Below are 27,331 nucleotides of genomic sequence, written 5' to 3' on the forward strand. Positions count from 1 at the left end.
ACGCCGGAGAAATTTGAAAACGCCACAATCATCGGTTATTCTGGATTTGTGTTTAAGGAAAACCAGGTCAGGAAAATCACATGATTATCGTGAATCGTAATATCTTCGCTTTAGAAAAGCTCCATTTTCAAGACGTTTTCCGTCCACACTAAAACGTAAAGCCGGCGTTTTCCAATTCCTCCGGTTTGAAGAGCGTTTTTGAAAAGCTCCATTTTCGTGACGATCATTGGGAATGGTACGCCTAACCGTAGAAATTCAATAAAGCCGCGTTTTCAAATTTCTCCAGCGTAGTATGGACGGGGCCTGGGTATTTTTGTTGTAATGTCTCGTTCATTTTAAGGGCGGCGCTTTTGCGAGTAACTTTACTTCAACATGGTGTGGGTCATGCACCGTCATTTAACACCCTGGGCGCAGTGCGGCCATTATCGACCCCAGGGCCCTTTGACTTGTGGTTGCCCTTTTTTTTGCGAGTGTTTGTTAGAACTCTTTTACCCAGTTTCCTTATGCCGCGACATGCCTGGCACATACCTGAACTGGTATACCGTTACGGCATTATGTGAACATTTGTCGTCGAAGAATAATCTGTCCCAGACACTGACCGCCAGTTTACGAAGTTGAGTCGCAGTAAACTTCGCAGGCAAGCTGGCGGTTGTCGCAGGTGAAAATATTTTTTTGTGCACATCATCTACGGTAACCGGCGGCGAAATGTATCACGTGGCAACTCGATTTTTTCCCACAATTCCCCACTTTCAAAATGGCGAAATGTGAAGAGGTCCCGTGGTCCGAATCAACCGATGCTAATGGACGAAATACGAAAGTACCGGCCTATGTGACAAATTCTGTCACGAGCACTATAACGACCAACGGGTAAAATTGATACGATCCATGGTTACAGATGGAATGGTTGAAAATTGCTCCAATTCTACGATAATTTGAGTTGGTCGGCGATCCATAGTAGGTGCGTCGGAGACCGACTGGAACAGATCGCCAAACGTTGTCAGTTGCAGCCGGCGGTGACGTCGTAGTTTTGTCGGCGGCATATGAGAACCAGGCTTTTTGTGTTGGAGTAGCCAATTCCGGCCAGGAACGATGAGTGGCAGCTCCATTCCCAGCCCAAGTGCTTGCGTTCTTGTGAAAATCAAGCTTGCTTCTCGGAAAAATTATTACGATCAATTTCCCTGAAAAAGGGCAAGAGAATTTTCCCGGGAGCTTAGTCTCGCGTGGACCAGAGGGAAGAGAGGAAGAGGGAATCATGATCTTGTTACAAGGCCTACACTGCCATTGGTTACCGGCGAGAGTCCTGGAAACGTGCTTCAAACAGTACCCGCTTCTGCGCCTGCTTACAACAGTCAGTGGAAGACCGCTGTACTCAGTAAATGGTCGCATGCATTGAACTCAACAACAGACTTCACTCTATTTATTGTGCTTGTTTATTGAGCATTTACAACACCGTCGCTCTGTCGCTAAATTACTTTTAAGTGAAAGACAAGAAATTCCCCTCACGAAAAATCAATAAAAGAATTTAACGCAGCTTAAATTGATTGTATATGCCGGTAAAATATAACCTTTAATAAGTTAATTCAATTCTCTGACAAGCTGAGACTGCAAAGTGCTAACATAAGATTATTCTACAACAGATTGGACAGGTCTACTAAAAATTCGTATTATGTATATATCGAAAAAGAGAGGTACATCGGAGAGGATCTTTCACAGAAGTTAACTAGGATACACTTAAGCTCCAAGAATTCACAAATATTGACAAAAAAGGCGTGGACAAATGCTAAATCAATCTGAAAACAGAGGGCAGATAAAAAATTTCATAAATAACGTTGATATGAACAGACAGGAAATGTGGTACGAGAACCACATTCCCTGCGAAAAAAAAAGATACAATTTAGGAACGCGGGAAATGTAAATAGATGAAACGGATACAAGAAATGTTTTTACAACTGTTCTCTTGGACATAACCGCATTGAGGAATGATTAAATGACAGATATTTGATGTTGTAAACAGAGATGTATCAATCTTGTCCAACCGAGAGCAAGTAAAAAGTACTTTTACATCTCCGAGGACCTTAGAGCGGTTACTACCGTCCAGCAGTGAACGTTCGGCCTTCGGAAACGCTCGGATATCTTCCGAATATTCACGGAGATAACAGTGACCTTATAAGCGATAAATAAATTGCGTTTCAACCAATTAGAGCTGAGAAATTCAGCCACCCACTGTAGGCCTTATTCACTTTCGTATGCACGTGCGTCGCTTAAAATTAAAAAAAAGAAACAAAAACAAAAATTAAGGTTACTACTGTAAGTGCATAATAGGTGGATAATTTCAAATTATACCAACTGTTCAGTCTTGACATCATTACGATACAGCTAAATATCCCATGGAATCTTATTAAAGATACTCAATGGTAAGTACAGGGAAACGCAATTATGGTTATAAAGTGCTGTCTGCCATGACGTGCATTACGTGATCATTCTCTGAATTACAGTTTTCCAAAATGTTCTCACGAAACCATATTACGCAATATATCAAACACGAAAGGCCGTGTTTGACCAGATTTCCAAACACCGAGAAGAGAGTTGAAAATACGACGCGCAGCGGAGTATTTTTGACCAACTTCGAGGTGTTTAGAAATGTGATCAAACACTGTCTTGAGTGTTTGATATATCTTCTCAATCAAAACTAAAGCTAAGGAGAAAACAGAGAAATAAAATCGTAAAAATCTATGCTAATTAAGATAAAATATCCAAACGCCGCCCTTGATTTCCTTTGTTTAAACTTGATGAATTATTAATGAGCTTGAGAAATCTATGGAAGGCAACGACGAGACATTTTGCGCGGAGCTATGAGCTGGAAGAATTGCTAAATCTCCTCTCGAACGAGAATTCTTTACAGCAGAGTGTGTTTACATCTAATTCTGTTCTGTCAAAACTGAACTACGGAAATTAGTGGCTAAATCCGGTTTTTCTCGTAAAGCTGACCAGTTTCTTAATTCTCGTCACCTCGCTGGTCAGATATTGATCACTATTCTATTCTGACTGATGACCATAACTTAATAAAAGTTGCCAGGTTAACTGGAAAATTTTCAAGGCCTATAAAAGAATGCTAACTAACGTCCTACAATATAACGGTCCTTTAGCACGCTCACAATCTTAAAGGGCCATACTAATGTTCTAAGGGTTCCCTCCATCGTTGATCTTAAACTGCTCACCAAGATCTCGTGGAAATTGACATTCTCGACGGTTAAATTAATCTTATTTAATCTGACCAGTCTCCGTCACCCCTCACCTCTACAATGATTTCTAAGGGTTTCTGTTCAGCCCGGTTACTTTCGTTCAAAATCGTGTTTGAAAGGTTTGACTTGATTTTTAAGACAAAAATGTAACAGAATCAGCATCAAAATAGCGTAAGCTTTAACCTTAGTGGTGAACCATTTGACGTTTGAGGGTGCGAGTGAGTCAGTGATTGGTACAGACACATTTTTTCAACCCTTTCATGCACTGTGTAACATGTTTTTTCCCTCAGCTCACTAAACGAGTTTAGTGGTCGCGTGCACGAATTTTTTTTGGTAAGAGTATGCTTGTAGGATTTATATATATATTTTTAAATCACCATCCACCACGCCAAAACAAGTTCACCCCTATCAATAAAATGACACAAAGACACGAACAACAGTAACACCAATGAACTGTGATACATGTATAACACATTTACCCGCAATCGCAAGAAAGGTTGCCTCAGTTTTGGAATGGCGATGAAAAAAAAAAAAAAAACTTAAAACTGCGGCATGGCCCATCTGGAATTTAATTTCATTACGCCGCGATCACGACTGGACCCATGGAAAAACAATTCAATTCTATATCTGACCCTATTATCACAAAAACTAATTTTATGATACTGGCTCTTTCGTTTAAATTCGTTTAAATTCGTTTATCGTACACTAAAACTCAAATGACTAAGCAGTTCACTTAAAGGAGCTCAGTCACGGTATTTTGAGTTATTTTTGGCCAATTCAAATTATTTTTAAATTGAAGGAAACCTGAAAATAGTAGTTTACTAAAATGAAAACACCAAAAACTTCATCATAAACCATAAAGGAAAAAGGACGGTTAGGGATGGAGAAGATTAACACGGATTACAAACGACGAACTTGAAAAATTTAAGCTAAACACCGTGACGTAGCTCCGTTAACGTCATTTCACATTCTTTCACCAACATGGCAATTTATAAGGTCTACCCTATCGGTTTGCTATCAATTTAAGTTATATTCAAAATTTATCCACCATTTCCTTGGCCACCAAAGAGGCAGACATCTTGGTTTGATTGCCCAGTCAATGACTGAATTATTTTTTGCTTAGTGAAGCAACAAACCATATCGTTTCCCTTGACCAACGAGAAAAACAAAGAGGTCCCTGCCGAACAACTATTTATACCACTCAACCTTACACCTGTTGATATACACAACACTTATTGCTTAATACCAAACATAACGAAAACAAGGTTGACGAGTGATGGGACACAAAACGGACGTCCTTTTCGCGCTCCACATCTGGTCGGGCTAAACATATCCCCGGGAATTCCGCGGAACCCCCAAAGCAAGCCGGACACCCCTGAATTCCCATTCACAGATTCACCAGCGCAAGAACATTGCGATTTGTTTCCACGCGCTTTCCAAGGGTAAACTTACTAACCAAATTTGTTTTTTTTTTACATAATAATACTAGATATATTTACCACTTCTCCGAACAATTCCAGAAATATTTCCTGAATACAATTGATCTCCTAACTAACTAAAACTACCCTGCAATTCTTAGACATTAACGTCACTGTTGCTTGGGGCTCCTTTTTCCTTGGCAGCAAATTCAGGATTGACAAACGAAAATCCGTGGAAGTCGTTCTGGTTAATGTTGGCTATGAATGATTTGTCGCACGGCGTCAGTCGAGCCGCCTCGTCTGTGAACTCGGGATCGAAATTGTCAAAGGAACGCTTGGATTTCTGTTGATAAACAAGCAAAAACTGAATATCCAGAAAATAGAACTGATTCTGGCCACAATAAATAGTGCTTGGGATGAAAACTGCTACAAGCAAGTCTCTATCATTTAGCTCATGGCCGTACCTTATTCACACACCTGGCCCGTTTCTCGAAAGCCCCGGAAACTTTTCGGGCCCGTAAAGCCGTTTTTAGTTAATCTGTGTCTAAAAACAGAAAGGTGCATACGCCTGAAACTTCTAAGAACTTCTGATAATATTAGGAATATGTGAATAAAACAGCTCTGTAATCATAACGTTTGAGATTTTGCTACGGTTTCCCAGGTGCGAAAACTTTTCGGGACCTTCAAGAAACGGACCCCCTGGGTCGAGGAAGTTGTTGAGAGTAGTGTCTCAATGATGCAAACTCAATCAAGGACTGAAATTTTTACTGCGAAGACATTTTGTTGTTGCTGTTTTTTTCTCTCTCTCCTAATGACAACATCTCCCTGCTACCAGTTGGCGCCATTTTTAATTTCTCCAGACAAACTTTAATATTTCTAGACGATTTCTTTTTGTTTGCAGCCTTGTTATAAAACTTTAACCAAAGTAGGATGGTTCAGACTGAAATTTAATCCGTATTGTGCTTGCCTTTCTACTGAGACGCATGATCAGACACTAAAACAAAAAAAGCTTTCGGATCTCTTTACGGTATCCAATTCACATTATCAACCCAGTTGATAAAACCAAATCATTTTGTTATACTCTCCACCGACGCAGCACCACAGTTTCTTTAGAAACTTACCCCCTCTACACTAAAAAAACATAACCTTGCCCAAGTTCGTCCACTGAGGCAGATTTTAAGCGTCCCTAGTATGAAAACCGCCAATACCAAAGATCAAGATACAAAACAGTCACGTACATCCTCTCTCGCTGAGTCCGTCGTGCGTGACGCGAAAGAAAAAAGCGAGAAAAAAACGTGACCGCGCGAAATCCTGGGGTTTCCCCGCCACCATTTTTTTATTTTTTTCGCGGAAAGAGGGACTACTCGTAGTCTACCTGCATGAATACTTACAATTTTTGGTTTGAATGGCGGTTGAACTTCTCTATTAAAAAGCTTCAACCAATTAATGTGCCTGAAAAACACGTGGTCTTTGATGTTTTGTTCTCCGTTCTCTCCACAGCCCAAGCGCTTGGCGGGGTGCTTGGTCAAGAACTGCAAGGAACAACAAAATCAAGCTACAACTCATGCGTGATACACAGTTTTAAAGCGGGTTTCAATTGAGTGTCGAAAGTAATCACGCAATTACTTTGGTTTTGGTTTTGGTTTTACTGCGGTTCAAGACTGGCCGAGTAGTCTTATTCAGGCTTTTAGCCTGATGAACTTCCAGGCGTTATTTTTCATATGTTGCTTACAAATTGTTCATTTGAGCACACCCGATAGCGCATTTTGGGCGCCCACTTTTCAAATCCTGGCTAAAAGACTGGTCTTATTGCTAAGTAATAGGTAAGGTTTTGGTTATACTACACTCAATTGAAAGCTGCTCTAAAGTATTCACTGTTACTACACGTATTTATAAAACAACTGAAATACTACGCGCGCTCTCATTGGTCGATAGGTGTGTTTAGATCAGAGTATGTAAAACGGCACGGTTGTGACGTTTTGGATTCGCGTGTATGTTTGAGAAATATTATATAAAAGCAACAGAATACTTTTTCCGTGTTTACATAACCACATCTAAAAATATGGGGGGTTGGAAGAACTCTCGAAAGTTATGCAAACCCTCGACTGCGTCCCGGGTTTGCATAACTGTCTCGAATTCTCCCAGCCCCCCTCGTGAGGGGCTATGTAAACACGGAAAAAAGTCCTCTACTGCTTAAATAGAAATGGAAAACATAGTACAAAGAAGTCATCTAGTCAACAAATAGATTCCATATAGCCGTGCGTCTGTTCAGTACAAGATCACAGATGATGTCAAAACATGGTAAGAACAAAAAAGTGGCACACGAGGGGATAGCCAAGTGCATCACTGATGTTCTTACCACATTTTGACGTCCTCAATGATCTATTACTGAAAAGACACACGGCAACATAAGTAAGAAGCTTAAGCAATCCCAATGCGAGAATGATTTGACATATTATCTAAAACGCTAGACTACGAGTAATCCCTCTTTCGCTTAGTCCGTCGAGAACGCGAGGAAAAAATGGCCGCGTGAAATCCTGGGGGCAAGAAGCGCTTTCTCGTCCCCAGGATTTCGAGCGGCCATATTTTTTTCTCGCTGTTTCCTTTCGCGTCACGAACGACGGACTAAGCGAGAGGGACTACCCGCAGTCTTCTGAAACGTCTTCTAAGACTCTTCTCACCCCTTTGACAATGAGCACCGCCTCCTTTGATACTGATCTAGGATATGACACACTGTGCTCCAAAATGGAGTTGAACAGTTCATCTTCATCATCGCCATCAAAAGGAGGCTACGAAAACATCAAGAAAAACAACCTCATGACAATGTCAGCACTGGAATAGAGAGGAGGGGGCGGGTCAGGGGAAGATGGGTCTAGGTGGAGTCAGATAAACCACCCCTCCCCTTTGTCTCTACTTTGTCACACGCCACGATCTTTCTTGTGGCTAGGAGAATACCTATTTCCTGGTTAATGCATGACTTTTGTTTGCCGTTTATCCACGTTTCAGACATATATATGGACAACAACTAACATAATGTTATACATTTTCGATATGAGCACTTGTAATGGTTGAATGCTAGCTTCATTTTGGTCAAAAGTGCTGGAAAACTTTACCTCTACCCATTTTGCCTTTTCCCACGCCTGTAAAATGGTGAAAAAACACTTTTCATCTGATAAAACTATAGTTACAACATTGAAAGGCGAAACGGGGTTGCCAACATATTCTATAGTTATATAATTTACGTTCTTGATTTCAAGTTTTTACGTCTTCCTCCTCTTCCTTCCATCCGTGGCTTTTTTTGTACTTGTTGTGTTCTTGAAATGCTCCTTCACTGTTTCAAGTGGTTATTTTTATATTTCACTCAATTTAGTAGCCATTTTCCGAGGACACAGTTCCTTCACATTGTTTCTTATAAGTTTAAATTAGATTTCTACTGTTTCAACAGAGAGTGGAAGTTTCTCACTGACCTGTCCGGCTAACATCTCGTAAATAAGGACTCCAAGGGCCCACCAGTCAACAGAAAAGCTGTACGGCTGATAAGCAACAATCTGCGACACAAATAGAAAGAAGACTGAGTCAGTTGGCTGAACAAGCTCCACCTTAATTACCACAAATATCTGGATTTAGTATATACCACACGAGTGAATAGGACTTTTCGCGCGCTGTGATTGGTTAACTTGGAGGTGATTTAGCAAGTACTATTCACCTCCGAGCAGCCGCCGCGAGAGATTTTAAAATTTCCGACCGCTTGTCACACATAATATAACGTTTTGGTCCGCTAATTATTCAGCTTGTGTGGTATATACTAAAACAATTATTCACCTCAGTGTCGGTGAAAGTGATGGATATTTACCTCCAATTCGGTGAATAACTGTTAAATATTTTCGGATATTTAGGACTTTCCGAGATATTTCCGGACACACGCTATTTCGGGAAGAAGCTAAATTCCCGGCCGAACTACAAATAAAAGTATAGGAACAACTCCCGCTAATACGGAATTGCGGACACTTCATGTGGTCCCAAAGTAATATTTTTATTATGCGTTCTTCTCTCGTTACGACATATACCCTGGACGTATTGAATAAATGAAGTTTTTATTTCTCATCTCTTTTTTTTCGGCGCACATGAAAGGGAAAAAAGGACCCCCTGATCGCAAGTTAGTCCTGAGGGTGTCCACTGTAACGAGAGTTGACTGTAATGCGAACCCTTCTAGTAATATGGGCAACCGAGACTAAATATCAGCCCTATAGAGCAAATTCTAAACAGACTATCAGAAAAAAGATTTGATCAACTTGATGAACATTAGCAACGGTAAGCTAAACGTAGTTTCTCATTACTATACCTCGGGGGCAATGTAATCAGGTGTTCCACAGAAGGTCCGTGTCGTCTTCCCATCGTTCATGTTCTCCTTGCACATTCCAAAGTCAGCAATCTTGATGTGACCTTCACAATCCAGCATTACATTGTCCAATTTTAAATCTCTGAAAAGGTTTAAAATAGATGAGTAAGACTTGTTGGGATACTTATAACATTACGTTAAAACAAAAGAATTTTCAAATGTCATGTGTACTCTGCATCCTTAATTCCACCCGCACTCATAAGACTACCTTTACATACGTAGCCCTTACATCACAACAACAACAACAACAACAACAACAACAACAACAACAATAACATCTTTTATTCAAACACGGTGGGTTAACATCACTTGCCAACAATTTCGCACGATTTTAATTTCGGACGAAAGAAGTGTTCGAAATAAAACCGTTCGAAAACTTTTATCGTCCGAAATATTTACAATACAGAATTAAACTTTTAAGTAGCTTCAGAGCTCTTAGTGCTCTTTATGGAGCGAACTAGTCTGAAGCAGAATCTGTAAAACCTTGAGCGTGCGGTAAAACTATCATTTCAGTCTTATTCGCGTTTCGTACGCATAAATTTACTTTCGTTATGTTTCCGCAAAGTGCCCGGAACTTTTGCCCGAAATGCGATAAAAAGTGTTCGAAAATTAAACGTCTCGAGTTTTCACGTCCGAAATGTTTTGCGAGTAATGTATTTGAAGGACGAAGAAACGCGAAAAAATGGTGATGACACAACGGGCTTTTACTGATCAAGGGATGCCAGTTCTCACATGGCCTGATGGAGTTCCAAATCAACGGGGTCGGTTTTGAAATAGTTCACAGTGACTTCAAAATAGCCGGGATCTCAACATCAACTGATTTAATGGACTTTCAGGATACTTCTGAGTTCTCAAACGCATTAGTCATTCATCAAGTTCAAACAAAGGAAATCATGACCGTGACAGTGTTTGGATATCCGATCTTAATTAGCATGGATTTTTACGATTTTAGTTCTCCGTCTACTCCTTAGTTTTAGTTTCGATTGACAAGATATATATCACGCACTCGAGACAGTGTTTGACCACATTTCCAAATAGTCCGCTGCGCGTCGTATTTTCAACTCTCTTCTCGGTGTTTGAAAGTGTGGTCAAACTTTGATATACCACGTCATCTCCGACGACCACTGTGGAACAAGACAGAAAGAGATTACTGTACCTCCTTACCTGTACACTATACCTCTTTTGTGAAGAAACAGCAAGCCAAGCACAATTTCTGCTATATAGAAACTGGAAAACAAATTTGTGACATTTTTCTCATCAGATTTGCTTTGTTAAGCAAGTAAAATATTAGACTGTGTTATCAGGATCTCATATCAACAAAAGCACACATGCTTTTGATTTCCTCACAAAATCGTCAAGATTTAGGTGACAGTGTTCAGAGTTTTTTTATTATGACTTAGCACAGTAAAAATTACGTGACAAAACTTCCAGGTAGATTGCTAGGAACTCCCATCCATTGTCCTAGTTTAGGGTGGGGACCTGGTAATGGTTTCAGTGGCCCCTCAGCAAATAGGTAAACAGACAGACAGACAGACAGACAGAAAGACAGACAGACACAGAAAGACAGACAGAAAGACAGACAGACAGACAGACACAGAGACAGACAGACAGACAGACAGAGATTAAAATACCTTAAGTTTGTAACTGACATCCTTACAACAAAGACACTGCAATAATAAGCAGTTCTATGAAACAGCCATTTTGTTCCAAATAAATGGACTCCATTTTGGCACATTATGGACTGGACACCCACAAAGTCAGACCATGCAGGAGTGTCGACAGAGCGACTGCGTCAACAAGGTTCATTTCATTTTGTTTCATTTCATCAACACTACCAAATACCACTGCATTACTTACACAGCCTGTGGTTCTTTAAATCTTCCAAGCTGTTGGATGTGGAACATCAGGTCTCCACCATTTACAAACTCCATCACAAAATAAAGTCGATCCTGCAATGAATTACCACGTGTTGAGCATATCAGTCATGAGTTGACACCATGAGTGTGTGTGAGGTGCTGACAAGGGTTTCATTAACGTTTACAGCAGGAGGGCAACTGGGTTTACAGCCTTGTAAAACTTTTTGAACTGGACTTCTTTGTAAGAAAAACTTTCCTCTAAATGGTCAAATCATCCCCAAAAGCCGGTCAATTTGCCTGGTGCCCAGCCGGGCTCCATGAAACCCCAGGGTACAGTGGGCATATAATTCATGGTAACACACATTTAGTCGCCTTCCCCTTCACCCCTTAAATGCTAACCGCAAGCAAACAGCAGTAAATATATGCTAATCGCAAGCAAACACAGTATATAAATGCTAACTGCAAGCAAAGGGCAGTAAATAAAAGCAAACTATAAACATGCGTCCTACCATGAATTATATCCCATACAGCGACCTACATGTAACAGTTAAAGTGCCAGATGCTGGATCAATTGAACTGAGTTCCAGCCCTGGCAGGATCCCTGCATTGTATTCTTGGGATTGAAACGTTGCGTTATGAGGAGGGCAGTGTAAGGGAAAAGAAACGTTACCATATACCTTTAGAGGTGTCTCATGTCCAAGTGATGTAGCGCCTCCACTGTAAACTCTAGATACCTAAACTCCTATATCGAATTAAAGTTTATAGGGCTGGCTATCCAACTGTTAAACCATTTGCAGTGTCCTGGCTTGATAGCCAGCTCTGCAGCTTTATTTTTACCGTTTAGGCCATCCACACTAATCCGCAACAAAAACTGAGCTTTTCAAAAACCCTCTTCAAACTGGACGAAATCTGAAAATGCAGGTTTTGTGTTCTACTGTGGACGAAGAACATTATGAAAACGGAAGTTTTTGAAAATGATCAAATCTATTTTGTGATAACCAAGTTCAATAAACGTTTTACCATTCAATCACCAAGTTTTTTTTTCATATATAAATCACTCTCTGAAAGCTCAGTGAAGCGATCTGCCATTTTTCACACAAGAACGTGGTAACAACACTCATTGTGCACGAGCAGAATATTATTAGCACCAAACCCCAATTAGACAGTACTACGCATGGACAGACCATTTGCAAGTCACATGCTGGGCTCTCGGCCATTGAAAAGGAAGAAAAAATGTGGCGAATGATAATATCCATTAAAAGAATACGCGACTCACATAAGACTGGAAACAGCAGAACAGAGATGTGAGGAATGGTGGTTTGCCGTGTAATGCAAGAACTCTCTTCTCTGTCATGGTGCACTCAACGTCATCATCTTGAACGATGACATCCTTTTTTAACACTTTGATGGCATAAACTTCATCTGTCCCTTTCCGCTCTGCCAACATGACCTAAAAGAAAACACACAATGTACATTAAGTGAAACATGGCTGCCACAAAAATCACTTTTCAAAATTCTCTGACTTTTCCCTGATAAAATAGATATTTTACCCTGACCAAATAAATAGGATCCTGTAGCACCTTCTGGCCTCAACCTACAGACATCCTTTACACTCATTCATTGGGTAAAAATATCTTTGAGATCACAGTGACCCCAAAAGTTTTTTCCAGCTTTCAACGGTGTTAACTCAGCCATGTTAAATTATTTCAAAATGTGTATTTTCCCTGACTCAAAATAAAATTCCGACTATTCCCTGACCTCGAGGAATTTCTTTTTTCCCTGACCATTTCCTAACCGGTGGCAACAGTGTGAAACTGTCTACTTCAACATGACAACTCAGTTCCTTCCCTCCGTCAGTGGAAAATAAGGCTAGAAAATCGGCGTTTACCAAGCTGGGCGTCCAATGTTCTATTTCACCCACGTTTGAATGAACAATGTCTCATTTTTCAAATTTTCTTTTATAAGTTGTTCATATCAGCAGGCCCTTAGCACATTTCAGACACCCAATTTTAAAACCCTGGCTAAAAGCCTGCTAGAAACAAATCATTCATGTACAATTATTTGGTCCTTTATGGCACCCGCCACTGCAATCCAGACTGATGCAAACCTAAACTTGACATAATAATTTGACAGACTTGTCTTAATTTTATGAAATGATTTAGATAAGCTTAAAGAAGAGTATCCCTCAACTGAAACCATTGAAAGAAAAACCATGAATCTACCAACCTTGCCAAAGCTTCCTTTTCCAAGAACTTTGAGAAAATGAAAATCTTCTGGCCTGTACCTGATTGCACCCTCACCGTCATATTGATTTGCATGCGCTGTACTGTACTCCCTCTCCTGTCTATCTTCTTCTTCTTTTAACTGAGCTTGCATAAACTAATTAAAGAGCAATGTAATCTGTTAGCATTGAACAGTCTGTGGTAAAATATAACTCTTCAAGTTTAGAGGAAAAGATCTTCATTTTAATAATAGAAGAATTTGTGCACATGGCAAACAAGAAACATAACTGGCTACCAGTTTAATTGGGAAGGCAAAGACTAACTTGGAAAGGGTCAGCAGAGAAAGAACTTAAGTCTGTGCACCTGACCTGGAATGCAATCAGGAAGGTGGCAACACCTCTCCCACTGAAGAGAGAGACTGTGAGGGCCTTATGTGCCCCATGGTGCTACATGGATCAATGAGTTTCCTGATCCACAAAATCAGGTTGGGTAAAGGACCAGCAACCCACTCCCATAAAAATTCAATCCGTTACAGAGACTACATCAGTAACAAATGCTATCTAGGGTGTGGCCCATGACATCCCTGATGAGAGTTTCCTCATGGGTGGGAGGACAATGATTGCTCCAGGGGAAAGCTGTTTGCAGCCTCATGCTCCACTCAAAGAGGACCAGGGAGTGAAACAAAAAATTAAAGCTTCTGTTTACAAAAGAGCTGCGCATTAACAGAGCATATCTGAAAAGAACACATGATCACGTTCTCCGAGGTGTATGGAGATAAGTAAGGAGAATCTGTGCAGGGCTCGTCATGCCATCTCTTTACTCCTGTTTAAGAGTATTTCTACTTCCCTTACCATCAATCACTCCTAGCATTTAGAGGGGATGGGACATAGCTCTTCAAAAAGTATACTTGGGGCTGTCATTAAGTTTTTTAGTCACCTGTTACCTGGATCTTCGCACCCATAACAAATTTGTCCCTTTCTGAGTGAGTTAAACCAATAACAGGCAAGTTCACTCAGAACATCAAGGGCCTATCAAGCATACTAAGTTATACTAGGGGTTCTGGTCCTTAATAACAACCCTGAATCATGTTCAACATTTCAAGAAGGGGGCTGAGAGGGTTACGAAGTTTGCTCTCTAGAGCCACAGTGCACTCCATGTATTTTAAAGCAGAGATGGGGGCATAGGCCGTTTCTCTGGATCCAGGATCAAAGCCCCAAGCTCGTACACACCCCACCCACTTAGACACACTTTTTATCTGATGCACTTACTTTGTACTTATTTCTTAACTCTGATACCGCTTGTCCTTCATCATCATCAATAATAGGGATGTTATAAAAACATCCTTCCTCTTTGTTCAGAAGCTTAAACCAACCCTCCACTCCTTCTTTCTTCAGCTCAGATATTCCAAATGACATTGACCCCATAAAGTCATTTTTAGACGTTCTGTCCCAGTCCCAGATCTCGACAGACAAACGCCGATCATCATCGGATTCGCAGATGGCACTAGCAGAGAAAATTAACAAAAATATTAACACTAAGACAGTTTTAAATGCCATATCGTGACGTTTTGACATTCGACAGAGCATATTAAGCCTACAATCCATGTTTTAATCTACAACAGTCTTCAAACTCTATGTGAGTTCCAGCACTGTATGATGCTGAATGTGCCATTTTTTCAGTAAACCTTAAACGTAACCCAAAACGAGCCATTGTGTAAAGCCTTTCACATGCATATGAGTTCAATTTACAAGAAAATGAACCTTCTTGAAAGCGGAACACATTTTCATATGAATGGTTTTGCACGAAGAGCCATTTTGACACAGAGGAAAAAAGCAACTTGGAAATGGTCTGTTGCATGGTGACTCAAACTCAGAACAACTAACTTACATATCAAAAGACTCATTGAAAACTGGATTCAGTGACTTTTTAATAGTCTTGGTCTTCATCTTCATCTTCATCTTTGAGTTGATTTCGGCTGATTCAGGGATGAGCTTGATTTTAACATAGGGATCCGAGTAGCCATTTGGGTCCATAGGGATGAGATTCTTTGCCTCCCGCACTGCAAGATAACCACAACAAGAAAACAAATTCTGAAGTGAATCAGCTAGCTGTCCTATCCGGGATCATAGTATCCAAATTTGCTTCAATAGGAAACACCAATGTACAAAGGAAACCTGATTCTGCAGACTTCAAAGTGGAAAAATTGCATGACAAGAAATAGATGTTTGAGAAAATCAAACATGGCACCAAATTACACTACATGTACACTACAATAACTGAGAACAAGTAGGCTACATCTCACAGAAATATATTATCATGACACCATTAAAAGAGACCAGTGACTTTAAATGTAACATACTATCAATTTTGTTATGCTGTAAACACAGGTATTAATACAAAAAAAAAAAAAAAATATATATATATATATATATATATATATATATATATATATATATATATATATATATATATATATATATATATATATATATATATATAGCCAAAACAGAACCAAATAGATGCAGCTGGTAAATCAATCTAAAGACTATCTTGACTACTCTTTGAGAGGGGAAATCTGTCAAAACCAAGCACTTTACAAACTTAAGATGACCTCAAAATTACTTTTAGATAACCCAGGTATTATATACCACTATTACTAAAGATAGAGCTGAAGAAGGTAAAGTGGAAGCTCCTGTAAGCGACCACCCAAAATGCGAAGCCTAGGTGGTGGCTTACAGGAAGTGGTCTTTTATGAGAGCTTTGCACCATATTGGGTCAATATTTTGCCTCATTGGCATATGGTAACTGCAAAGACTTACCCCTCGTGCAAATTATGCCCATCTAAACCCATGTAATAACTTTTAGTAGCCACAAAAATATTTGAGCTTTCCAAAGTATTTATCCAGAGTATCATGGTTCACTTCCGATAAACTACCTACTGTAATCCTGGCGAAATGCCCACAAATTTCCTTATAAGAAAACCCTGTTTATGCAGCCACCCCGTTAATCTGTGTTAAAATGGCCAACAGCCACTTTTTAAAATCCCAACCTGTATAATCGTTTCAAATTTTTACCCCATTTATACGGCCACTCAAACCAGTTAAGTTCATCTTTCCATTGTTACAGTGCTGGAAATAATTTTTCTTTCTTAACAGACATGTGTCCTTTCAAATCATCATTTAGGTCGGACATCTTATCTATTTGACCAGATATCAATTAGCATTTAACAAATTGACAGAAGTTTTTCATGCATCTGTCCTGTTATTGATCATGAATTTCATCATAACATTGTCAAAGTAGCTGTGGATCCATGAGGTGATAGCAAAATGGATCTGCAGACTACTTTGACAATGTTATCATGAAATTCATCGTCAATAACAGGACAGACGCATAAAAAACTGACCACAATTTGTTTTTTACGATTAACAAATTGTCAAATTGCCCGCTCTCGCTCATTGGCACATCGCATAAATTATAAATTCATGTGTCTGTCCACTTATTGACAATGCAAATTAGCCAATGAGCGTGCGAGAATTTCTGCAGTTATCATAAAAAATAATAATATTGATTAGTATATTCAATTAGCATAATGAAATTCATTAGCATAAAGATTTTCCATACAAATTATTAAAAACTACATTTAAATTTGAAATATTTGTCATTTATGATTAACTACGTAACTACTTTGTCCACTAGATGACCGCACCAATCTCTCCTGGTCATCTCCTGGCTATATGTTATTCAAGCAACCCTGCTAGTTTTATATTGAATGCTACCAAAGTTGACTGTAGGGTACAGCACATGTACATACATGAATTGCTTACAGCATATCACAATGCATATAATGCTTATAGGGTGATTTCTGAAGAGTACTTTATTTGGCAAGTACAGGAGAGATGACTGGGAAGCCCAGTCGCCTCAAGGTTGGTATGCTTGTCTCCGGATCAAGCGGTCCAGATTAAAGCCCTGGGCGCTGACATTGTGTTCTTGGGTAAGACACTTTACTTTCACAGTGCCTCTCTCCACCCAGTTGTATAAATGCGTATCAGCGAACTGCTGGGGTAACTGTGCGATGAACTAGCATCCTATCCAGGGAGGAGCAGAAATCTTCATACTACAGACACAGGGATAAGCTCCACCCTGATGAGCCACTTGGCCCATATGCAGACTTAACCTACCTGCCTTACAGGAAAGAGGAACACTTCCGCTTAGGTACATGTACATGTATGAGTTACCTATCAACTACGGCTAAAACTGTCAGAGTCCAGGGCTCAAAATTAAAAAATTCTTGAGTTCACCACATGGCGAGTAAGTGATAAAAATCAAGTAGGAATTTTATTCTGAAAAGGACTCAATGCCTAACATCTGTAAAGAAAAAAATTTCCAAGTCTTTTTTGGCCACTAATTTTGTAAACATAGCTAATGTCTGCCAATGCAATTACGAAGGATCTGTGCATTACAAGAGACAATACTCAATACTCAAGGGCTTGCAATGTATTACAGTGGAGCTCCTATGCATGCCATACCTTAGAAAATTTGGCAACCCATAGATCCAAAAAATTTTGGTTGTCACGTGACTGTCCGTACATATGTCCGTACATACGTCTGTACGTCCGTAGCACCATTACCATAGCTACATCTTTGATTTTGAGCATCCACGTTATGGTTAATTGCATGTTTGCTTGAAGTTGACTGCTGACCAGGGGCTGGTTTTTCGATTGGATCGTGGGCTAAAGCCAGGTTATTACTCTGGGGGAGAGGGAGGAAGTACTTGCAAAGGCAAAATTTCAGCACAAATTAACTCCTGGCATGTTGCTGACTTTTCTTTCCACATATTCCTTGAACAATCCATTATCCTCTTGTCAGTTTGTAAAAATTTAAGTGGGAAAAATAACGAAACCACACACGGAACAATTACACGACCCGCCTAGATTAGCTCAGCTATCCGCGGGCATGTTACAATTGTAATTTTAATTTGATAACAAATAAAATGTATGTATGTATGTATGTACATGCTCACAGTTAATCATTTTTTTAGTTTCTGATCCAAGGAAAACAAATCCTCTTTTTCTTTATGGTTAGTAATTGCAATCAGGAGCTCCACTTTTAGGCTTCACTAAATCTATATATTATGGCAATTTTGAACGTGGTCAACCATTTGGAAGTTTGCAGATGCAAGAGAATCCTTTTAAGCAAAGCAAAGGGATGAATAGACTTTCTTATGCTGAATGTTTTAGAAGCAAAGATCTTTCACTATGTATTTCTGGAAGGACATAACGTCTGAGAAAATAATCATTATTGATTGTCTACACAGAGAAATGTAGTCACCATTACGGCATCTAACCCAGAATTTCTGGTCACCAAGGGTGAAATTGTTTCATGTAAGACATCACAAAATGTAAACATTTTGCAACCACTTACACAAAGTAAATGTCAATGGCATTATGGATGCGAAGCTTCATGCTTCCTTCTTTCTCATGGCACTTGATGAAACAACTTCGCAGCTGCAAAAATCAATGAAGCTGTTGGAAAAAGAATTTGAAAGGCCTCAAAGATAGGGGTGTGACGATTCATATTCCTTGCGATTCAACTCAATTTCGATTATCGCCTTTCAATTTCAATCATTTCAATTCGATTATGCAAAATATTAATGTCTTTTAATTCTTTCAACATGATACACAATGCCAGTTACAACATACAACCCTAAACCCTCAATTTTAGGATACAATGAGCGTGTTGCACATAGTTTGCCTTATTTGGAAATTCTCAAGGGGTGGAAGAAGGGCAACATTTTTACTACGCAACACAAAATGGCGCAGGAACTGCAAACGTCATTACTCATCAATCAAAAACGCACATTGTAAAGAGTTCTGGATTCTGATTTCACAATATAATAACTCACTGAGGGCACTCTGGGAAAGGTATGCAAAAAAATTGAACCAAAAGCAAAACGTGGAATCAAAGAATCGTGAATCAAACCAAACAGTCATAATCACAATTAATCAAGAATTCGATTAATTGTTACACCACTACTCAAAGATAAGGTATGTGGTTCATAATAAATAACATCAATTTGCATTCCATCAAGTGAGACTTATAATGTAATATGCAGTACAGACTGGAAATCATATTTAATTTATAAAGGGTTCAAAGAAGTACCCAAGAAATCAGGATTCATTTTAAGTGACGAAGATGAAAACAAGTTACCTCAGTTTAATTTACATTACTGGCCTGGGGCTGTGTAACAAGAAGTGCTAGCTCAAAATACAACTGTTAATTGTCAGGAATGTCTGCCATGCAATCCTCTCTAAAGTTTATGATAATAAATTATAAAAAAGACAGACATTTTTTGCCACTAACCCCAAGCTACCAGACTTCACTTTTGCCATGCCCTAAAGTTTATTACAATATTGATCCTGAGCAGATAGCTAACAAGATTTAAGAAATCAACAACTAAAGGAGATTATTTTCGTGCAATACTAAATTCCCACAGTAAACAATATACAAAATGTAATGTAATATGTAATAGGGAATTGATATTTTGAGCTCAGAACATATCTCGTACACCTGTCTGCATGACTCTAAACTAAGGTACATTGTATAAAGCAAATATTATTTAATCAATTATGTGTTGTTTTCAAAATAGCCCACATCCAAGCAACCATTTAATTTAAATTTTAATTTCTTTATTGACAGACCAGATGCCAAAGGCACTCTCGCCCTAGACAAAATATTTTGAGTTTTACAGTGGATTCCAATCACGAAAAATTCATCAATTGAAAATTCTTTGAAATAATAAGTACTGGGATTTCAGAAACAAAAAAAGCTGTAGAAAAAGATTATTTACTATAAATAATATTGACTTTTAATTGCCAGCTGAGAGAAATATTAGTTTATTGTTGATCTCATAACAAAACTTTTCCCAACCGGAACTGTTTGTAAGTAAGAGCCTAGATTTACAAAGCAGAGGATAAACATTCAAAATTTAATCTAATGAAATTGGTTTGAACTGGCATAGGCAGCCTTAATGCCAAAGTACATGTACCATCTTGCCAAAGCCTACAGCACATCTTGCATTAATTTGGCAGAACCTAGTTACAGACCTAGATGGTGAGATGCAGTGTGGGTATAATAATAAAGCTGCTGTCTCGCCCAAGAATCGACACATTGCAAAGACCCCAACCTGGGCTTAAACCAGAGCACATCTCTAACAAACTCAGTATGACATCAATGAAATCAATGGGTAATCAATAGGTAATCAATAGGTAATCAATGGGTAATCACTTGATTAGGTATTAATTACTGCCGATGATCAATCAGTAATCGATGAATAATCAATAACCCACAAAATATCGACAAAACTGATGCACAGTTAAACGATCTAATGTTTTCTGAATTACTTGAGAAGTTCCTCTAACACTTTGGAAACTGTGTATCAAGGCCATCGCAAGTTACAACTGTCCCTTGTCAAACAGTAAAGAACAGACGCCCAGTTATACCCTGGTTCTACTGATTGGAATTTTTGTAAACGAAGTATTATTTTCTACGAAGGCAATCTATTTTTAACCAGGAGGTTATTTCTGTTTCCTTTCAAACGAGATATGGTTAACAGCTCTGTTGTAAATGCTTGGCGAGATATCATCTAAAGAATATCATGTTAAAGCTGTCATTCTAAACTGTCTGAAATGAGTTAAAAAGCATGTGTTGTGTCAGTTTAGTCTCCTTAGTTGATTGTTTGGATCTTATTGATGATAAATTGCCTAAGGAGCTACTTTGACAATGTTATGACGGAATTCATGATCAATAATAGGACAAACGTATGAAAAACTGACATCAATTTGTTAAACTGACATACATGTGGACTCTGACACTTTTGAAGCGAGGAAAATACGTTCTAATTAGCGCTTCTGGACTCTCCCGCTTTAGGGACTCCGACGAGTATACACTGTACAGTGTGTTTCAAAAGTTCGTTCCAATTTGTTTTCTTCTAACATTTCATTATTTATTTAACCTACCTCTTTGAAATTTAGGTATATTTATTTTTGCTTATTTTTCATTTGGTCATTCAAATTATTAGTAGCCAGAATGCCCACCTTTATTTTTAATGACATTTTTTAAGCGCCTAGGCATAGAATGTGCGAGTTCCTTTAGCGACTCAAGAGTCACATTTTTCCATGCAAAGCGTATCGCCTCTTCAGCGGGTTCAGGCTCCCACTGAACCACCTCCTTTGTAGAGTGTACCCCATTGCTCTAAAGTGTCCTCGTAGATACGTTTCGCCTGTGGTTGACCGTTGTCGTGCAATGAAGTCGCAAATAATACTGTCTATTTCTTCATTGGTCATGGTGCTGAAGAGGCATAAATGTTCTAGGTCAAACAACCGAACTCAACACATTATTGTCCAACGAGATAGACTATGTATCGATTGTCTACCTTGGGGTCCATTCTTTACTGTTTGACAAGGGACAGTTGTAACTCACGATGGCCTTGACACACTGCTTCCAAAGTGTTGGAGGAACTTCTCAAGTAATTCAGAAAACACCACTATCAGATCATTTAATTGTTTTCCTTCAGTATCATCGGTAACTATGCTCACCAACTGATCTTACCATTCTCTCCAAGAGATCTTTATGGGTTAAAACCTCAGATATGCAGCGCTCGCTGTTAGCAAATGAATTTTGACTCAGAATTTTCTCTGTTCTGCTTATTACATACTCAAAGAAACTCTTCACCACGGAATCTTCATCCTCATCCAAGTAGCCTTGTCCAAATAGGTCCCAGCTCCCCGCCTAAATTTTCCCACTTGACCCAGACCCCAAAATTGAATAAATGAGAGCAAAGACTGAATGAATAAAGATGAATTGAATTGAATGAATATAAAAAATGGATCGAATGAATTACAAATTGAATTGAATAAATATAGCAAATTGAATTGAATGAATATAGAAACTGAACTGGATGAATACAGAAATCAAATTGAACCAATACAGAAATTGAATCAAAAGAATACAAAAATTTAATTGCATGGATCTGAAAATTGAATTAAATGAATAAGGATTGAATAGAATGACTACAGGAATTGAAGTGAATGAACAAGGATTGAATTGAATGAATATGGAAATTAAATTGAATGAATAAGGATTGAATTAAATAAATATAGCAATATTGAATATTGCTACATTTGTCTTGGCATACTTAAGAAACTTATGCCAAAAATGACTTTTAAACACAAACTGAAACAGTTCTTACTTAACCGTTTTTAATCTTAGTTAGCTGTAATATTCTTAATCCTAGTTCTAGTTTTAAACCGTACATTTAGCCGTTTTTAGTTTTTATTAATTCTGTATTTTAGACAGTTGATGAATGTCTTTTAGAGGACCCTCCTAAAAACCAACTCTAGGTGATTGAATGTCTCCTCCCAAAATATTAATTATCATTATCATTATTATTATTACATGTATTATTATTAATATTATTATTATTACTACTATTACTATTGTTATTATTATTACTATTATTATTATTATTATTACTATTATTAAGGTATTAATTTGTATAGAAATACTTAACTACACATGCTCAGACAGCTACCAACATGTATAAAGTGTTCACTGTTGACCCTGATCTCAAAAAATTAAAAGAATAAACTTGTTGGCTGCATATTTATTTCAGTTCTACAAGATGTTAGTCTACATGTTTTTTCGTTCTTTTTTGTTTCGTTTTCACTCTTCCTAACAAAGACCATCTGGTACATCTGAACATATTAAAACTGAAAATATGAAAACACTACAAAAACCAGTACACTTATTCGGTTCACAAATTGCATGTTTTTTGTAAAAAAAAAAGGATATTTACCTATCAGATGTCAGATGAGACCAATAAAATTCATTGTCACTAAAACATGACAGTCTAGTTTGCCCAACAGCATGCCACAGTTTCTTTCTTTTTCACTTTGAAGGGAAAAGCATTATGTACATACATTTACATTTTTTTCACTTTCAATCATCAATCTGATATTTTTTAAACAGCCAGTAGCACAACAGATAGAAGAAAAACTCTCCAGGAGACAAAAATCATTATGGTGACATACATACAGTTGTTAGTTAAGACAGAATATGTTTTTTCTCCTTTTACAATACTACAAGCTCTAACCACATTGGTGAATTTGCAACAAATATTCTTTGCAAAATTAATGATCACAAAGCCATAGCAAAATATATTTACTTACACAAGGGGATATTGGATCTATTAAAATTTGTGCCAATAGATCAAAAAATCTTACAAGAGTAAATAAATTTTTCACACCACAGGGAAGAAAAATTCATAAGAATTCATACCGCACCCCCTCCCTCTAAAAATTTTGTTCTTAATAAAACATTTTTATACTGATAACCCATCAAGAAAAAAAAATAAGTACAATGTAAATTCAACGTTCTGCAACTGAAGTCCAGTCCTATAATCAGTTTAACTCAAAAACACCAATAGAGCCTGCAGCCCAGACGATTACAATTTCATTTGACATGATTAATATTTAACCAAAAATACTATTCAGGGCTCAACACTGAATGGAATACGAGATCCTCAAAAGCAGGTGTCGATTCTATTTCCATTTGACAGGTCGATCGAACCAATGCTTACGTAAAACAGGAAAATAATTTTACTTTTATAAATTAAACTAAAGTGAAGGAAAAATCTTGCTAATGGTTGCTCAAATGAAGTAACTGGTAAATCTCAAGATGTTTAAAGCGAAAATATCGGCAAGTAAACGCGAATCAGGGTTTGCAAACGAATACGTGAACATTATAATTTCTTGCAAGTGCGTGTGCCGATCTTAGGAGCGACTTGTAAATTAGTTATTTATCACTAAGCCGAAAACATTACATTCGTGTCGTAAAGGATAAACTTGACAAAACATAATATGCAAATGTTGCATACCTTCCACTCGCACAGATCCTCCATCGCCCTTTTCTTCCACAGCAACTTTTATATGTAGTCTCCCCCGTTTTTCTGTGTGATCAGCACCGCAAAGCTTTGGAACGTTAATCTCACATCTTTTGTGAATATTCATCTCGCATACTGCGAAAAAAATATAGGCTTAGGTCCTTATGATTATTCCTCTGGCTTTGGAAGAGCTAACGTAATAATAATCACTTATCTCCTTCTTCACGGTTGATCAAGGCACAATCGAAAGTTTTCACAATTAGGTTAACGAACCATTGAGATCATAGCGCTGAAGAACAACATTGAAGTAAAATAAGAGAAATTATGGAAACTTGAAAGGTAACAGCTCGTACCTGTGCATTGTAACCCTTGATGAAAGAGACCATACAGAAGAGATCCGCAGTGATCGCAAAACGTAGGACTGTTGTACGTGTGAACTTTAAATTGATGAGGTGATTCGGGATACTAAATTAAAGACAGAGAGATCGTAAGTTTACAATTAACCGAAACGCTTCGAGCGATTCGAATCTCGACTAATTACCCCTTAAACGAATATTGAAAACAAGCTATGCACCAAAAAATACAGATCAAAAATTAAGAATTCTTCCATTATTATTTACCTCTGCACCAGTGACATTTTCTGAGCCAGGACAAGCGAACGACACAAACCCGTGACAACGCTTATGGACCACGAACGAACACACTGCAGCAAAGTTTTAAACAAGACAGAGATAAACATTACCACAATGTTATTGTCACTTTACAATGTCTTGTTCGGCTTTAGAGGGTTAAGCTTGTTACGCTCAAACCTCACAGATATCTTACAGCATCGAAAATTGGCAACATTACCCTGGCATTGATAGGCTTGGGTTCCAACGAAACCCCTGTAAAAACAACACAACAGATTTAAAATAACCATTCAGGTACCTTAACGTGAAAATCAGAGAAAACATCATAGATCTCCGACAATAGAAACGCACATGAAGAATAAAATAACAGAAAATAACACCCGTTGAACACTTGCCAAATAAAATCCTTGCAATGACAGCAAAACGTTGGCTGTTTCAGGAACCGAGCGATAAATTGGTGGTCTTTGACAGCCACTACATTTTTCTGCTTGAACGCGCCTCTTCTGTTTATTCCTCTGGCTATTCTGGCGCTTCCAGTTTCCTTCCAGTCCGCCATGTTAGCGTTCAACCATCTGCACCTTTGGTTTTCCGCTAACTAAGTGACGTCACGCAGGCGTTCCTTATACGGCAGCTTTTTCTACAACATGGCCGCGCACAACTTGGAGCGAGTGCATTTTCAACGACGCAAAGGAGACTGTGCTAAAACGTTGCGCTTTACGATGCTCTGCAGCTTCGTGTTGTTGCATATGCTATGTTCGAAACTGTCCATGATCTAAGCAAGCTACAGTTAGCTGCTGTCAGGTGTTTCCCAACTGTACCTAATCTTAAAAATGCTCTGCTGAAAGAGACCTATAAAGACCACCTATATATTCTGACAAATGGAGATCGTGTTTGGTCTAGCTGTCAAACTTTTTATCATCAAAAAAAACTTCCTCCAAGCTTCGAAACGAGATTAGAATCTTTTTAAAAAATGCATTCGTTGAAGATGAATATATGGATTAACGCGTTTGTAAAAAGACAAATCAGCCCCTTTGTTGGGCTCAGCGCGAGTGTAAATAAAACCACCGGTCATTGTTTTCTTTTTCGTTGGCAAAAGATAGCCGCACGTTATCTTCACCAGAACTGAACAAACCGTATCAGACTGGCGTGTCGTTTTTTCAACATATTTAAGGCAAGAAGCAGCCATATCAACGGATATCTTAGAGATACGAATCAGTAGAAATAAATTGACGCCCTAAAGAACACACCAAACGGCAAAGTTTCGATCCGTAAATTTAAGCGATATTTTCTTGCCAAAACATTCTAGGCACGTGTTCCAAGTGCAGCATCGTTATCGAAACCTTTTGACCACTTTTAGCGAAAATTGGAAAATACCGTCTTTTATTAATTTGTTATGAAATTTTAGTGAATGAAAAGGTGTTTCAATACCGATTTTCTTTCAGTTGCGATAAAGTACGAAAACGTTATCCTCTTCAAGTAGCTGCAGGTGCCACTAACTTGTCTGGTAGAGTTTCGAATAAATTTGCAGAGGAAAATTCAAGGGAATAACTTTCTCCAATTATCAATGAACGCCTCTCTTTTTCTCATATTGGCATTTAACTTTTATTTATTTATTTATTTTCAAAATCAATTGCAATTCCTCCATGGAAGATGATTCATTCTCAGTTCCCGCGAAAAATCAACACAGCCGGGTTCTCCAGGCAACAGAAAGCTTACTGAGTTACATACACATGAGCGACTGATCATCAGTAAAATAAGAGGTGGTATATAATAATTTTGCCGCCGCCATAATACTGCGCTTTTGTGAATCAGCCGGTATTAAATTTTGAAACTGTTGTTGTTGCCGATACTTGCTTGTTGAAGCGATCGAGACTCATTCACTGCGAGGCAGGGCTATTTTTCACATCGCAGTCAAGGGGTGGCAGTCTCAATCTTGTTAGATCGAAATTACTACCTACATGTGAAAATTTTCATCATTATTCCTACAAAGCTGCCCATTTGTCCACAGAACAGATGGTTGCAAGTCTCTGTTGGGACAATCTTACGAGAAGAAAAGAAAACCACAACGTTGAACTGGTTACTGAAAAGTGCCTAAAGGGAACGGCCCCCAGTTATTTCTCCAAATATTTTCAACTTAAAAGACATAATATTCATGATTATGACGTTAGGACTAAGAACAAATTAGTTATTGATAGTGTTAAATTAGAATCAACTAAAAAACATGTTTCTTTTATAAAGGGGCAGATCTTTTTAATCATGGTTGTATATCAATCTAGTTCCAGTTTTTTTTATATCTCTTTTTATATGTATATTTTTAGATTTCTTATATAGCTTTTTAGATCTTTGCATATTTTATATTTTATTATTATTAATTATTCATTTATTTATTTTACGCAAGTCCCATGTTGATAGCAGTTTTTATAACTGAAATGGTCATCCTGCATAAATATGTTTATTTATTTATTTATTATTTATTATTTATTTCTTTAGATAGCTCTTTCAGTGGTCACAAAGGTTTTTTGCGTGAGGGAAAACCTTTATTTTCGTTGTTTACATTATATGTAATGCCGCTTTATTTTCGTGAAGACTACATTTTGCACGGGGCTAGCATGACGGACCCAGTTTG

The 27,331-nt window shown here is 38.2% G+C and overlaps 1 protein-coding gene across 1 annotated transcript; it reads right to left on the reverse strand.

Moving 5' to 3' along the window:
• LOC145491342 (calcium-dependent protein kinase C-like) lies at nt 1-25,284 on the reverse strand. The gene is made up of 16 exons (XM_081470509.1): nt 25,101-25,284; nt 24,926-24,960; nt 24,697-24,779; nt 24,430-24,541; nt 24,071-24,211; nt 15,025-15,196; nt 14,406-14,640; nt 13,142-13,294; nt 12,192-12,365; nt 10,917-11,008; nt 10,224-10,286; nt 9,003-9,141; nt 8,128-8,208; nt 7,342-7,449; nt 6,052-6,192; nt 1-5,003 (listed from the first exon to the last, which is right to left on the reverse strand). The coding sequence occupies exons 1-16, from the start codon at nt 25,259-25,261 to the stop codon at nt 4,818-4,820; spliced, it is 2,076 nt and encodes a 691-aa protein (XP_081326635.1). The 5' UTR covers nt 25,262-25,284; the 3' UTR covers nt 1-4,817.
• Between the last annotated feature and the right edge of the window lie 2,047 nt (nt 25,285-27,331).

The sequence above is a fragment of the Orbicella franksi genome, chromosome 6 (genome assembly GCF_964199315.1).
Source record: "Orbicella franksi chromosome 6, jaOrbFran1.1, whole genome shotgun sequence".
Lineage (NCBI taxonomy): Eukaryota > Metazoa > Cnidaria > Anthozoa > Scleractinia > Merulinidae > Orbicella > Orbicella franksi.

What these genes read in the sequence shown, in the direction of transcription:
- LOC145491342 (XM_081470509.1), bottom strand. Translation starts at nt 25,261, where the DNA reads ATGGCGGACTGGAAGGAAACTGGAAGCGCCAGAATAGCCAGAGGAATA. An exon ending in TCTGCTGTTTCCAGTCTTAT is followed by an intron (nt 11,009 to 12,191) that starts GTGAGTCGCGTA and finishes AATTCATTGCAG; the next exon opens with GATCGACTTTATTTTGTGAT. An exon ending in CGCCATTCAAACCAAAAATT is followed by an intron (nt 5,004 to 6,051) that starts GTAAGTATTCAT and finishes GTTTATCAACAG; the next exon opens with AAATCCAAGCGTTCCTTTGA.